The 15,633-nt window shown below is 52.1% G+C and overlaps 1 protein-coding gene across 1 annotated transcript in view; it reads left to right on the top strand.

Annotated features, from left to right (window-relative positions):
• The first annotated feature begins 663 nt into the window (after positions 1–663).
• The window catches only part of LOC119103105 (single-minded homolog 2), a 37,983-nt gene continuing 23,013 nt past the window's right edge, over positions 664–15,633 (top strand). The window contains exons 1-3 of the mRNA XM_037226556.1: positions 664–850; positions 12,470–12,540; positions 12,883–12,972. Coding sequence (XP_037082451.1) covers positions 676–850; positions 12,470–12,540; positions 12,883–12,972 — 336 coding nt within the window. The 5' untranslated portion in view covers positions 664–675. The remainder of the gene's footprint in view (positions 851–12,469; positions 12,541–12,882; positions 12,973–15,633) is intronic.

Raw genomic sequence — 15,633 nt, 5'->3', positions numbered from 1 at the left:
AAAAACACATGCTATTTGTTGGTATTGGTAAAACATCACACCGCCAGGAATATCCTCAGGTACGGCTCCCGCCATGAGAAATAGCAATTACTCAGCCTCGCTATAAAGTCGCATGACGTGGCTGTGTAAGGCCGCCATGTTTAGGAACAGGAACTTTTTGTTTGCCGCTAAGCTTTAAGCCACAGCTTCGGCCTCTTCGCTAATCACGTGCCGACCTGGACGCCCTGCCAGAGCCGTGCGGCGCACTCTTGGCCCTCGGCGTGGGTGACCTGTACGGCGAGCAAGACCGGCCCAGCCCGCTCGGCCGTGCGCATGAATGATGCCCGTGCTCGCCCCATTGTGTCCCGCAGTCGACTCATTAGCGCGTTATGGCGCGGCGCTCACGCCTGACTCATTTCAGAGGCGCGACGGCGTCGTCTGGCCGTGCCCACCGGCGGGGCCCGTCGGACGTCCGCCGAGCGTGCTCCAGACGACCGGCGCCCCAGCGGCGCCCCAGCGGCCCCCCAGCGGCGCCCCCAGCGGCGCCCCAGCGACCCCCAGCGGACCCTCAGCAGCGCCCCAGTGGCCCCCCAGAGGCGCCCCCAACGGCGACCCAGCGGCCCCCCAGCGGCGCCCCAGCGGCACCCCAGCAGCGCCCTCGGTGGCGCCCGAGCAGCGTCGGCGGCGCGGTGAGTCATGAAGGAGAAGAGCAAGAACGCGGCGCGCAGCCGACGGGAGAAGGAGAACTACGAGTTCGAGCAGCTGGGAAAGCTGCTGCCGCTGAGCTCGGCCATTAGCAGCCAGCTGGACAAGGCCAGCATCATTCGGCAGACCATCAGCTACCTGAAGCTGCACAAGATGTACCCCAGCGGTGAGTACCCAGCACCGATGTATCCCAGCAGTGAGTAAGGGCTATGCTGCCGTGCCCGAGCAGTGGACACTGAATAGTGGTCGTGGCACCTCTTTGGAGTTTGAGAAGAGGAGGCCGGTTTTAAACCGTTTATTTCCATGCAAAGCCACGAGAGTTAAGTCAAATTTTCCCAAATCTACGAGCAGCTGTCTCTCTGCCAGGCTTTGTCCCAATCCGCTGTCAGCTGCTTTCAGTGCCGTACTATGTGTATACATGCCGTACTATGTGCCGTATACATACTGTGCCGTACGTACACGTACGTACATACACTATGTTGTACGAACTATGCCGTACTATGTGCCGTATACATATATGTAACTGTAAGTTCCCATGCATTGGGCATTAATGGCTGCCGATGGTGATCTGAGGAATCATATCAAGGAACAATGGCTACCTAGTTGCAAGAGTGGAGAGGCGCATCATCACTTACCTGGGGGTGCATGCAGACACGCTTGCCAGTAGATGGCCAGATATGTAAGCGAGTGATAAGAACGCCACAACGCGCTGTGGACCGGACCCAAGTGGACCCGTTCACACACAACCAACAGGTTCGCCCACCGAATTGTGGTACTGCATACGTGCATCCACCAATCACCATTGATCCAGGCTTCTGAGGTGTGATCCAGTGTGATCCGCCCGAACGCGACGACGTTCCATTGTCACGTCAGCCTCCTGTCTCCAGCCCATCCCATGGCCGCAAGCCAACACCTCGTCCACATCCGTCCACAAACTGGCTCAAGCTAGACCTGGGTGCCGAGATGCGTTCTCCCCGAGGTCCTAGCAGCTGCAACGGTCCTCGGACTCGCGGTCGTGTCCGGTCCAACGGTCCAACGGTCGTGTCCTCTCGGCCGGCCGGGACCGGCTGACCCCCGCTGCGCCGCCGCCGGCGCATCCCAACTACGGCGCGTGGCGCACCGGCCGCCGCGACAAAGCGCGACAAGCGGCCCAAACAGCGGCCATTGTGGCGCGCCGGCGGCGGCGCGCCGATCAGCGGCCGGCGGCGCTAACGAGCGTCCGACAATGGGCTGCGTCGGTGGCGACGACGGCCTGCCGACGAGCCGACGAACCGACGGACAAACAGGCGCCGCGCCGCGCGGCCGCGAGGAATAACGAGCGCGCGTAATCCCGCTGCATTATAGACAATTACGGCGCGGCACTCAAAGAGAGAGGTGAGCAATTATCGTAACAGAGGGGCTGTCGGCGCTGTGTGCACTGGCACTAGCCGGAGATGAGGTTCTCCGACTGTGTTGGCTCAGGGATTTGGTGGGATCGATAGGCACGGTGACGCTTTTGGCAGCAGTTTTTCTAGTGCTGGGGTACCGGTGCTCTTGATGCCAGCGGCGGATTTCGCGGCCTTAGCATACGGTCCCCGCCGAGCGGAGGGTACGATCCACTCGCCTCCAGCCGCGTCGAGCGCCGCCGCGGCCAGCGTGTCTCCTGTGTGGATGATAGTGGGCGCGATCCGCGCCGCCGGCTGTGAATCAGCTCTCCCGCCGCGACCGCGGTAGACTGGGACGCTAGTGAGCACAGTTGTGACATGCGTCACAAAACAATCGAGACATGACCGGCGCTGCGGCTCCCGACGGCTGGGGCCAGCATTCAGTCGGGGTGCGGCGCATGGGTCTCCTGGCGTTGCAGGCAAACCAGCGACCATACGAAGAGGCGGACCAACCACCGCGCGGACGGACCATGGCCGTCGAAACACACGGTGCACCGAGGGGGCAGATCGGGAACGATGGGGCAAACCATGAAACGCAACCACATACTTTGCCAGAGGAGATAAACCACGAGTGACTGAGACGGAGCACGCTTCACGGAGGCGGCTGGCCGGCCCGTTCCGGAAGGCTGCCAGCGCCCAAGCCGGCGCCGGCTCACCTGGCCCGCAGCAGTGCGCGGCGCGGCGCGCTCGTCTCGCGCACTGTACGCACGCGTGCCACAACAGTCGGCTCGGATCTCATGGGGGCACGGACGCGCTTTGTACGGCGCCGACCGGCCGCTGTATCGGCTGTCTGCTGGAGGCCGGCGCCGGCGGGCCGCCCGCATCCGCCGGCACCCGCCGCAGGTGCGGTGCCGTCCGACCGGAGCGACAGAATGGCTGAATGGGAGCAGCACATGGCGCCCGCGCCGGCGGATCAGGTGCTATCAGGCTCGCCATCGCGCGCTGTCTCTTCAGGGGGCGCCCCGGGCGTCAGACGCTCGCCGGCCGCCAGATGTCCGCCGATGGATATATGTCAGCAACGGGTCACACGTGCACGGGAAAGTCCTGTAACGTGCTAAAAGCTCTGTTAAAACATCAGCCGACAGTTTCGGAAGTTATTGCTATTCACACCTCATCAATTGTACCAAGTGTTGCATACTCTGCCTACGGATGACAGATCAGAGAAAATTTGACGACCTGAGAAGGACAATACGCCACAAAACTAATTGATTAGTAACTGGTAATAACAAGGCACAAAACATCATAAATGTCATATAGCTTAAAAAATGTGACGCCACGTTTATCCGGTTGTACCCGGCAAGCAGCTTTGGGTTTGAATATCACTGAAGGGGCAATATTATTTTGGCCTTGATATTTTCATCTTGAGCGCAATAGCATTTTCATCATTTCATGCTTTGGTCAGTTCACCTTGATCTGTCAATCCTATTCTACGTTTCAAACCAGAGATGTGCCACGGCTATTGTGATAAAAACAGCGAACACGAGCGAAGGGTTCAAAAGCAAATCCAAGCCTTTTATGCCAATGCTGCATAGTCAAAAGCAAAGTTCTCCGTCTTCTTTGTTAAGGTTGAGCATAGGTGCTCTAGATGCCGAGAAAGACGAGACCTCGCTGTCCGATAACTGGGTCGGGAACATTGCAAAGACGTTTTGGAAGCAGGTGTAGGTGGAAGGGAGCTGCCCATCCGCACGATGTAGAAACGGCCTGTATGTAGCATTAGTAGACGCCAGGACGCACCACGTAATCGAGAGCCTCGACTGGAATTATGCGAGCTCCCTACATTAAAGCAACGGGCTCGCTTCCTCCGCTCCGCAATGCTGCGTGTCCGTGTCAAGCCAAACAGAAGAGGCGGCATGTCGCCGTGCGTCCTGCGTCTCCGCCGACTCGGCTTTTTCCGCGGCAGCCTGTCGCCGGCCTCATTTGCCCGGCGCGCTGCCGGCTGCTGTCCAAACAGAGCGCCTCTGGGCCGGGCGGGTGTCGCCCCCACCGGCGTCACGTGCCGCCGTGGTCCGAGGATCAGTGGGCGCTGTTGACCCGGGGCGACAGCGATTTCCGCCGCGGTCCTCGATCGCCTCTGTTTTATGCTGGCCGCGCGATCTGTTGATACAGGTGACGGCCGGGCTGCCCGCTAAATACCCGAGAGGCCGCCGGACTGCGCCAACAAACAGGGCCGCAAGCCGGGCGGGCGGTGCACGCGTGCGCGCCGCCCGCCGCCGCCGTCGCGGGCGGCCGGAGTGGCCGCCGAGGAGCGGGAGGAGGCGGAGGAGGCTGATCACAATGGCGGCCGGGCGGCTCGGCCGCGCGAACCGAGCGGACAAACAAACAGCGCTGCGTCAGCCGGCGGCAAACAGTGCGCAGGTGCGCGCCGGATTCCGTGGCATCCGCGCTGGGGCGCCGTAACTCGCGAGAAGTGCGGTGAGCGACGGTAGCGGGCCATGTGGTTCACGTCAGGGAAGGGACGAGCAGCAAGGTTGCGCCACGGGCAGGTGACGGGCTCGGCACCTCTGTGGCGGCAGCGGTTTGACTGAGAGGGCTTGGACGCCGCTAAGCGCCGCCTATTTCAACGGAACAGTCTGGCAGTTTCTGCAGACTGAGCAACTGAAGTAGAGTCTTATGAACGTGAAGTAAGCCCGCCTCCCTGCTCCAGCCCGAGGTCTGTCCCCCTGACCCAGCCCAAGGTCTGTCCCCCTGACCCAGCCCAAGGTCTGTGCCACTGACTCAGCCCAAGGTCTGGATTCCTGACTAAGCCCCAGGCCTGGGTCCCTGACCCAGCCCCAGGTCTGGACCCTGACCCAGCCCCAGGTCTGGATCCATGACCCAACCCCAGGTCTGGGCCCTGACCCAGCCCCAGGTCTGGATTCATGACCCAGCCCGAGGTCTGTCACCCTGACCCAGCCCAAGGTCTGTGCCACCGACTCAGCCCAAGGTCTGGATTCCCGACTAAGCCCCAGGCCTGGATCCCTGACCCAGCCCCAGGTCTGGATCCATGACCCAGCCCCAGGTCTGGATCCATGACCCAGCCTCAGGTCTGGACCCTGACCCAGCCTCAGGTCTGGACCCTGACCCAGCCCCAGGTCTGGATCCATGACCCAGCCCCAGGTCTGGACCCTGACCCAACCTCAGGTCTGGACCCTGACCCAGCCTCAGGTCCGTCACCACACGGCGAGTATCGATCTCATCATCTGATTACGGCTGAGGGGGGGAGCAGCGCCGACCCAGCGGCGTGTTTGCACGGCCATAAAGTCAACAGCGGCTCATTTGTAAACCACATCCGAACGCGGCGCGGTGGCAATATTGGCGCGAAACGCGACGCGACGGGGGGCAGCGGGTACAAACACTGTAATGGCCACGCTGATGGCGGTAAAATGCAAATTACACTACGGGCGTTTCCTGCATGGTCCGTCGCGAAGGTGGTTAGTCATGAATGGGTCGGGGTGACGGGAGTGCACCTGGTAGACCGAAAGACTGGGGTGGGGGTGGGGCGTTTAACGATGAGTTCTTGGCACTTGGGAGAGTTGTAAACATGAATAATGCGCATTTTTTTCTCCTAGAGCCGGTAGACGAATTGGGTGAGCGCCTGTCCCTGTCTTTAAGCGCTGAAGCTTTCAGCTCAGCTGCATCAACAGTTCGCGTCGGCTTTGATTTACGAGCCTGCAGCCCTCTTCCTTTTTGCTTGGATTTCACGCTGCATTATCCTCCCCGCCCCCTCGCATCGAGAAGTCTCCAGTTACAGGACGCCTCACGTGAGCACTCTCACAGGACGCCCACATGAGTGTTTTCACAGGGCGCCCAGATGAGCACTCTCACAGTTTGCCCAGAGCTCTCACAGGGCGCCTACATGAGTATTATCACAGGGCACCCAGAGGAGTACTCTCACAGACACTCAGATGAGTGAATCTCACCATCCCACGCCACACACCCCGTCCTCTCACCGTCACGTACCCAGCACGCCTCGCGCCAGTCATGCCCAGCAGTTACCTGTCAGACCGAGTCATTCAGTTCACAGCACAGTCACAGCCAGGCGGTGGGGCGCTGTCCCGTTACGGAGGGGCAGCCGCGGGCGGCGACAGGGGTCGGATTCTGCAGACGCCGCGACCGGGCAGGGGGGTGTGTGGGGGGGGGGGGCGACGGCGGCACCTTTGAAGGTGACGGCTGTAGCCGGCGGGTGTTAAACTCTGGCGTCGCGGCCCATTGGAGGCCGACAAAGTGGGCTGGTGTGAGCGGTGAGAGCCGGAGAGGGGCCACGGTCACGGCGACTGCTCGTGAGCACCTGCTCAATCGGCTGGCAGGCTTCCACAAGCTTCTTCAAACGCGCCTTCATCCGTATACTCTTCAAGCGTCGCAAACGCTTAACATTTTTTCGAGGGTGCGCTACTGCGAAAAAATGGGCTAGGGTTTTCCTGTCATTGAAAAATATTTCGCATGCATGGGTAAAACCATATTTGCACACATACACGCATACACACAGCCACATCACTTATATATGATGTATGGATGTATTGCAGGACCCATGAAGTATTGTTAGCGTGCATCTCCTGCAAACCTTTGGGTTTGGAAGCGTTTCGGTAATCAAAACTCACAAAGTATCAGTTTTTATATTGTATGCATTATACGATTTTTGCTTAGCCTGCACACAAATCTGTCAGTTCTGTCGGGTAAAAGTTTGCAGTAAATAATGTTAGAATGTATTTATTGGCTAGTATGCGGTACAATATTCACAGCTCAGCGACACTCAAGCAACGGCCATTAAGCCTGAGACTGCCGAAGCTGATATGTCCTCACCGGAGTTAGTAACTTCTACCGTAAACATAGCGACATTGGAACTGCAAGAGCAGCAGGCCAAAAATCAAAGGCTAGGGGACGAAAAATGGCGTGCCTCAACTGCTACGCCACTGTCTCAGCTACTGGACTGCTGCGCTCCTTGGCTACACCGTCGCTTGACGTGTACACGCACTATGGTGGCTGCCAGTGTCCTAGAATTGCCGACTTTGGGTATAAGGAAGCACCCTATGAGGATGAATTTTTCACTCCTTTTCCCCATATTTTATGTGAAATTTTCACTCCTGCCTGACATTGTCTAATCACACATGCCAAACCCATATCTCCCTTTCTGAGGTTTTCAGGTGTCATTCAAAACCGAGCTCACTTGAAACCACCAAACATAAACAAGGCTCCACAAAACTTGGGCACCCATGGGAATGTCCTGCCTCACGTACATCTGAATCATGTCTATGTATGCACAGAGCAAGGGCGCCAGGCACCTTCAAGCCCAAGACCCCCCCCCCCCCCCCCCAGCGACTCCAGCCGCTTGCACGCAACAAGTTTGGTTTGTTCACAAAATGCATCTCAATCGGCAGCAATGTGCCAAGCGCAAGGTTTTCGTGCATCCCCAATTTGTTTGTCTTACCACCACACCACGAAAGCAGGGCCTGGTGCAAACACCACAAGGCCTGGTAGAGAGTTTTGCTCCACATATTTTTTACCCAAAGAAACCTGACCATTAAATTGCATCACTCCCGAAATGCAGGAGAAAAAAACTCAAGAAATGTCTTCTAAATAACATCTACAAGATGAATATTACCATTTGAACACTTCTTTTAACAGATGCTGAGTGAAATTAGCTGATAACAAAAATTTCCCTAAATAGTATCAGTCATTATATCTATTTAACTACTTGTGTTTTTCTTGGCATGATACCAGCGTGATACCACTTAAATCTTCCTTCCTTTTCAATTGCCTTTATATTTACTATCTGTTGCTTACAATGTTCACCAATTTCTCTGCAAGATGCTCCAGTTGCAAGCTTGCACGTATTTCACACATAAATCGGATTAATTCGCCAGCCGCGCAAACATGTTTGATATGCACCCAAGAGTGAACAATTCAAAGGGAATGAAGGAGACAATTTGAAGCACGGAACTTATTTTTACCGCCATTTTTGCCCTGTTTAACCCTTGGTTAGCCATTTTTTGGTTCATGGCGATGCTTGATAATGATAAATCTAAGTCTTTCGAGTGTTAAACTCGCCAGGATTCCTGACAACGCTATCCTTATGCTGCCATATAGAGCTCTGGGACAGACCTGACGCAGCTAATACAGAAGTGTTTGATGGCGAAATTCTGCCCTCCGGAAATGTTCCATCATTCACACTTTACTTGTTTCGCATTTTAATCTCCCACGTTGTTGGACGTGATTGATATTTATATTTGGGGGGTGAGTGGGATGACTGTCTGTCAGCAAACTGTGAAAACTGTGGTACTGACTTTTTGTTTTGGAGGACCAGGAAGAAGTGTGTCCTGAAAAAGCCAGTAAGTCTCCTGTGGACCAAGTAATTGCTTACCTTGCCTGCTTTCAACACACGATTTGTAACCAGAGTTAGCCATTTTCTGTTTTAATCCATCGAGATTTATCATAAGACAAATTATGATGTCACAAGGCATGCAATGGGCTTATTTGTTCCATATTCTTGATTATTTGACCCAAATTTCTTGAAGTGGTCCCTTATGGCTGCTTGAACCAGATGTTTTCCATAGTTGTCATGGTTTGGTTGCTGGCAAATGGCTGTACTGTATATATGCACTATGCTTTCAATACTGGGATACTCTAAGCCGCATAGCAGTCATAGTATGGGGTAAATAACAGCATTAAGCAAATAGTCAGACCATACCATTGAAAATGTGAGGCCAACATTTCAAAATATGTTGTTGTTGATTGGAGTTTTAGGGCGCGTCGACCACTGTGGTCATATTGCGCTCATTCAAAATATGTCATTAAATATGAATAAACAACCATAAATAGATGCCTTGGCTGCAGCTGAAAAGGCAAGCAGCAAAACTGGCACGGTCATCAAAAAGTTATGTTACTTTTGGAGAAGAGCGATTGTTTTGTGGAGCATGCCCATTATTGTCCTTGACAGAGGTTAACCATGGCAATCAGAATAAGTTGGTCAAAGTGATTGAAAGTGTTTTCATTTGTGTGTTGTCAAGTTTGTCTGATGTCAGCAAGCATACACAAATGAACTGAATAAGAATGCAAGTTGAAACCAGCCAAACAATCAGCTTTATCATGTTTTGTGATACGTCCTGCTGTCAACAGATGGGTGAGTTGCGATGATGTTCAACATATGGGCTACTCTAAGTTATGTTAAGTTGGTGAAGTGCATGGTAAGTGACAATAGGAATTGTGCAGGAATCGGTCACTCACAGCTGCTGCCGTGATATCAACAGGTTAGACAGGATGAGATGAAGCAAGGCCTCTTTAGGTTAGGCATAGTTAGGTTACTTTCACGGAAATAAGCATTGGTATTTTGTAAGAAACAGTGACAAATTTTTTGCTTTCCCTGCCCCCTTCTTAATAGGAGCCAGAGGTATGTGTGTTGTGTCTGACTTGGTGATGGGCTGATGTGAAGGAGTCCAAGGTTTTTTGCTTTGTTTTTGTTTGAGTGTTTTATGCTTGTTAAATTTTCTGTTGTTATTTTGTTGTTGAATTCCTTTGCTTTGTTGTGTGCTAGAAATGTTGCGGAAGGGAAGTGCAAAGTGCAGCATCACATTATTAGTGTTACTGAATCTTCTATGCTCATTACACTGTCATGAAGTTGCTATGCTTTAATGTATTCTGTTTCACTTTAGTGGCCTAAGATGTTAAAAACAAAACGGTTTGTCAGGTTTATGATGTTACGTCCACGCCAACTTGAAATAGATGTCTTTGTTTGCTGAAGCATCAGTCACTAGCTCACAAGTTCCATCTTTTGTAAATTGAATTTTTCACTCCCGGACGGTCTTTTTGCGATGAAATTTTTCACTCCCACCCTAGTTCAAAAGCGATGCTAGCTCACTGGTGGCTGCATTACCGCGGCGTAGACGCGCTGGCGCTGCGTGACTGCCCTGTTCGCAGCGTGACCGCTACCTCGAATTATGCCGGGGCTTGCCGGTCTACCGGGCGACCCGTTACGGGATCAGGTTGCGTTCCCACATCTCTCTCTCTCTCTCTCTCTCTCTCTCTCTCTCTCTCTCTCTCTCTCTCTCTCTCTCTCTCTCTCTCTCTCTCTCTCTCCGTCCTCTCTTCTCTCTCTCTCTCCTCTTCCTCTCTCTCTCTCTCTCTCTCTCTCCTCTCTCTCTCTCCTCTCTCTCTCTCTCCTCTTCTCTCTCTCTCTCTTCTCTCTCTCTCTCTCTCTTCTCTCTCTCTCTCTCTCTCTCTCTCTCTCTATCTCTCTCTCTCTCTCTCTCTCTCTCTCTCTCTCTCTCTCTCTCTCTCTCTCTCTCTCTCTCTCTCTCTCTCTCTCTCTCTCTCTCTCTCTCTCTCTCTCTCTCTCTCTCTCTCTCTCTCTCCTCTCTCTCTCTCTCTCTCTCTCTCTCTCTCTCTCTCTCTCTCTCTCTCTCTCTCGGCCTGGGGCGCAGCGCGGACCGTGCCGGGGCCGTTGCTCATCATCGGCGTGGATTCGTGCTGGCTGCATGGTTGCGGTCCTCTCCCTTGACACATCTCAGTCAACTGCTCATTCAGTCAGCACCAGGCGGGCAATATTGTGTTTTCATAGTTGGCGATGGTGACGGTGCGGTCACTTGCTTACGCGCACGGACGGCTTACGCACCAGCCTACAGTCGGCGATTTTGGGGTGGTGCCCTCACTGGTGCTGGGGCTTTACGCATCCTGGTACCGGCTCAGTAGCATAATAGCTCGGCCAGGGCGCCGCTTTGGTGCCGCGGCCTCAGCCTGGGCGCCGCCTCCATGACGCGGCGACGTGAGCAGAGGTCCTCGTATATTTTTGTGGTAGTTTTATCGTTATTGTTAATTTCTGTAGAATGGCCCAGACGAGAGAGACGAGATTATTATTTCGGTTACTGTCCCAACCAATGATGTTGCTTTTTAATGCGAAGTTTTGACCAACTATTTCTCACGCTGTCGTCAGCTTTGCGATGTGAAAATGTTGTAACAGGATGACTACGCGCCAAACATAAGCTGGTTCTTCTCAGGATGCTCCTCCCAGCAACTGCTCCCTCCAGTGCATTGGCTTCGTCATCGCACATTATGATTCGTGGTGATGTATTGACTCATTCACTCTCTCGAGGAATTGAACATTGCCAGCTGACATCACTGGGGGTCACCTGCGGCCCACCATGTGTTCGTCAGAGCCGCTTTCGTGTCGAGCACGTCTCTTTCAGTTGTGACACGCGCATCGCTATGCGGTCCTGAATGCCACCCCTGGAAGCGCAGCCGCGGCGCACGCTGGCGCGCAGCCCAACAGGAGCCGCGCGCCAGGGTGTCTCCGCCGGACATCCTTGGTCTCATTATTCCGCCATCCAACATTGCTTATTAGTGTCATTCTTCCGTCGTCGATCGACGTTTATCTGCGCGATCGGGGCCCGGCTCGGCACGTGCGCCGCCCCAGGGACGGGTCTCGGACGGACTCGTCATTAACGGCACGTGCTCTCGCGCGCCTGGTCCGAGCCACGGTCGTGGACCGGCCTCTCCAATGGCGTTTTTTGTAGTGATGTGTTGTTTTTTTGTGTGTGTGATATGAGTCAGGTGCTTACATGGGTCGTTGGTTTGGTTAGTCCTTGTGGTTCCGTTATTCTTTGACCGTCCCAGATGAACATTCTTGACATGGGACCATCGATATCCCTGTGATCCTCGTGCGCAGACCTAGCTTCTAATGTGTCTTCACTGCTTTCTGCGAGACATTTTGATTTGTACTTAGCATATTTGATTATTTGTATTTTTTATGTTTTGATACCAATGATCTATCATCTGTCAACCATCAAGGGTGTTGGAGTATCATAATGCCCGGACTGGGCCTCCCTCCGTTGCTGGAGCCCCCTGACCAATTCGATTTTCTCGCCCGCGTTCCAGCGTTACGGAAGTATTTGAACTGGTCCTTTAACTCCGGTAATTTGAGGTAGATGGATGACCGGCGCGCCCAAGGAACATTTCCCGACAGGTCGGCGCGGCCGATGGCTGACAACGATCACCAAACAAAGACAGTACAGCTGGAACGCATTGAGATCAACACTCTGTTGGACAGACGTGGCAGGCACTTTAAATAATCATTTGGCCTTGTCACAAGCGTCTTGGGTGCTCCCTTTCACTAGGCCGAGTGGCCGATGCGTCATGATAGTCGTCACGAGGAAGCTTATAGCTGGCACGTCCTGCCCCATAAATGTACAGCCGTGTTGGCGAATATATGCTCTGATGCAGTCGTGAACCACAGGTAAGTCTGTAAAAACAAGGAAGACGGGAGCACCAGAGAACGTCGGTGTAGACCATGTGGACTGCTGTCCCCCCACTTCGAAAGCAAATGTTGGACTGGGTGTCGTATCTGGACGTATCTGGCCATAGACGGCTGAGGTTCTGTCTGGTTCCATTGACAGGTCTGGGTGTCGCCTGGGGCTCGCTGGAGTCGGAAAGCAGAATCAAAGAGCTGGGCTCTCTCCTTCTGCAGGTGAGTGGGTCTCTTGCTCTCCAGAAAACAGTGAGTTTCGGTATAGCATATACTTTCGGTCAACCGGGACAAGTCTCAGTGTCAAAGGTTCCGACGAAATATTGCGTGTTATCAGACATGTGCAGAACAGTAGTGCCTCCTGCTGAACACGGTGTCACGCCGCAGGTTGTTACACTTAACGCTGCAAGATATGTGGAAACTTATGGTTTCAGTATGGCGGCGCTTACCCAAGAAAATTATCACAAAAATAAAAAGAGGGTGCAGTTTTCAAAGATACGGGCATCGGTTGATCCATTGCATGCTATGAAGCTCCACCACCATGTCCAAGACCGCCTTTCGCAGACGCTGGAGGGGTTCATCTTCATCGTGGCATCGGACGGCAAGGTGATCTACATCTCGGAGACAGCTTCAGTGCATCTCGGCCTGTCGCAGGTCGGTACTCACAGCTTCAGCACATCTCGATCTGTCGCAGGTCGGAACTCACAGCTTCAGTGCATCTCGGCCTGTCGCAGGTCGGTACTCACAGCTTCAGCACACTCGGCCTGTCGCAGGTTCGTACTCACAGCTTCAGCACACCTCGGCCTGTCGCAGGTTCGTACTCACACAGTCACCTGCCAGCGCCCTGAGAGGAGCGCCCAGGGCGGAGATCACGACAGGATGGTGGAGGGCTCTGGGAAGCCATGGGACAGTTCTGATACGGGTCTAAGTACCTTAAATTGTTAGCTTTTTTACTAGTCAAAATGGATACGCATGCAAAAGGTTTAGATTTTGGTTTGGATTTTGAACTTTTTGGTCAAAAGGTTTAGATTTTTGAAACGATATTGGACAGCTGGATACTCTTCCATGGGTTTTGTTTTTTCAAGGGGCTACGGAATTATATATTAATTGCAGAGTGTCCAATAGCCATAATATCGAGCGCAAATAGTCGGAGGCAAAATACAGACAGGGGTGAATTTTGAGTGAGTGAATACTGGGTGATAAGTCACGCGATAGAATTGTCGTCATTTGCAAGATGATTGTCAGGGTAGAAATAACTGGATTGTAAAGTATTTTGAGGATTAATATAGACAGGAATGAGCATCGAAACAAGAACCGAGTCCAGTCGTGCTGAAGAATGACACACATAGAGGGCAAACAGTTTTCTTGAAGAATGGCGGAATATTGATGGTATGATCTTTGCCAGGAGTGTCAGTCGAAAAAAGACCGAATTTAAAGCAAATCCGTGATGTGTTATTGATTCCATGGCCATCGGCTACGTTAGGGTATGTAAGGTAAAAGGACCTGATGAAGTTTCATCGGATTGGATTTGGTAAGTTTACATCGCATTGATTTTTCTTACGTTGCATTGAATTAACTAGGACAAATCAGGTACACGCAGTTCATGCACACATCCAAACAGCTAATCGGAAGAGCTGTTCAAAATGTTGCGTCCGTCAAGTACAATAAAACCAGATGTAAGGAGAAGCCAGCTCTGACCTTTTTCCATCTGACAGACCTGGCTCTGCTGTCCCTAGACCTGCCAATGACTAAGGATGAATTAATTGTAGGTTTTCATCCAAACCGTGCGGGCTGTTAGCAAGAATCATAAAAAGTTTGGCATTTCTCCCTTTATCCTAACAGGGTCAAACTGGCAAGATATCGTCCTTTACTTCGTCATGTACCATTTTCGGTCATGAGCTGAAGGACATCTAAGCTTTCCACTAAGCGTACGTCTTCAGTTTCGTTATTATTTCCTTCAAACATCCTTTCGTCACACTTTTGTTATTAGACATTTTGATTTTCTTTAAGCCTCTTCGTTGTTGACCTTTCCTCCTTCCATATTTTTTTAAAGATTGTTTTCCATTTCGATGCACAGCTCTGTCGGTCTTCGTCAATATCTTACCACTCAGTCATTTTAATCCGTGTTTGTCGCGCTGGTACTTATTCGTCGATGTTTCGGATTTCAAGATATTTGTGACCAGTAGCCTTTCTCACAAAAGCAGTTTTTTGTGCATTTGTATTGTAGTTTGTAAATTTGTATGCGTAGTTGTAAACATGTGTTTCATAAAGCAGAAACCTACAAACAACAACTACAAATTACAAACCCACAAAACCACACACAAACATGGACAAACCTCTCGAGAATTTCTACAACCGTACCTTGATATGTTTCATAAAGACCAGCTGATTTTCCAGACGCGGTGCATTTGTAAGATTAAAAGTAGAAATTACAACCATAAATCAACAATGGCCTACCCCCTTGTAGAACAGGTGATCGTAAGCTTAAGGCAATGCCAGTAGCAAAAATGAATTGTGGACGCAAAGCTCGCAGAAGAAGGAGGCTTGCAAGAATCCCCCGGAACAAAATAAACAAGTACTCAGAGGAAGTGGAAGGACAAACAAGCTCGTAGACCACAACGCTCAGATGAAGCAACCCAGTGATGGTCTTGATGGAGTTAATTATCTCTAACTCCGCGTATGGCCCGTGCAACCAAGCGTGCAGCAAATTTATTCCTTTGCACTATTGCCCATCACTATATATGACCTTGGCAGCCGCACCCACCCGATCGAAATCCTGCGTTGCCTTGTAATCGCGCGTCGAGGGAGTGGGAGGGTACTGATAAGAAGGTGACCATTTTCCCTGAGCAGGCCTACTGGCATCCAAGTCACTGCCGGGATGAAATCGCTGTACAAATAGATTATGAAATGTTTTAATCTCGAGTGTAGTTTCTACACATGCAAGCGAAAACAGGTATGCCATCCTATCAAACTGCGGGTGTGCGACGACATGCACCTTGACGCCAAACAGGGACAGCTATCGCCGGGTGTGAACGATGCAGGAATTTCATGTCTATGAGTAGAATATAGGTATTCATTATGGTAACAGGACACTAGCATTGTGCTGGGTCAATGAGTCACTGTTTCGCTGGTTGCCAAGACAGTGCAAATATTGTTTGTTTGCTTTGTTTAAAACTGTAAGACGCACGGTCAATACAATGACAAATGTACTTGATTGCTGATATTGGGGAACCTAACGTTCTGTTCCGTGACACTTCCGATGCATTTCTTTTGTTTTTGTTTACAAACCGTGGTATTTATGATGATCCATAGCAT

This window comes from Pollicipes pollicipes, unplaced genomic scaffold (assembly GCF_011947565.3).
Source record: "Pollicipes pollicipes isolate AB1234 unplaced genomic scaffold, Ppol_2.1 Scaffold_5724;HRSCAF=6776_pilon_pilon_pilon, whole genome shotgun sequence".
Classification (NCBI taxonomy): domain Eukaryota; kingdom Metazoa; phylum Arthropoda; class Thecostraca; order Pollicipedomorpha; family Pollicipedidae; genus Pollicipes; species Pollicipes pollicipes.
Note: the sequence above shows the minus strand (reverse complement) of the source record. Positions and strands in the feature narration are given on the sequence as shown.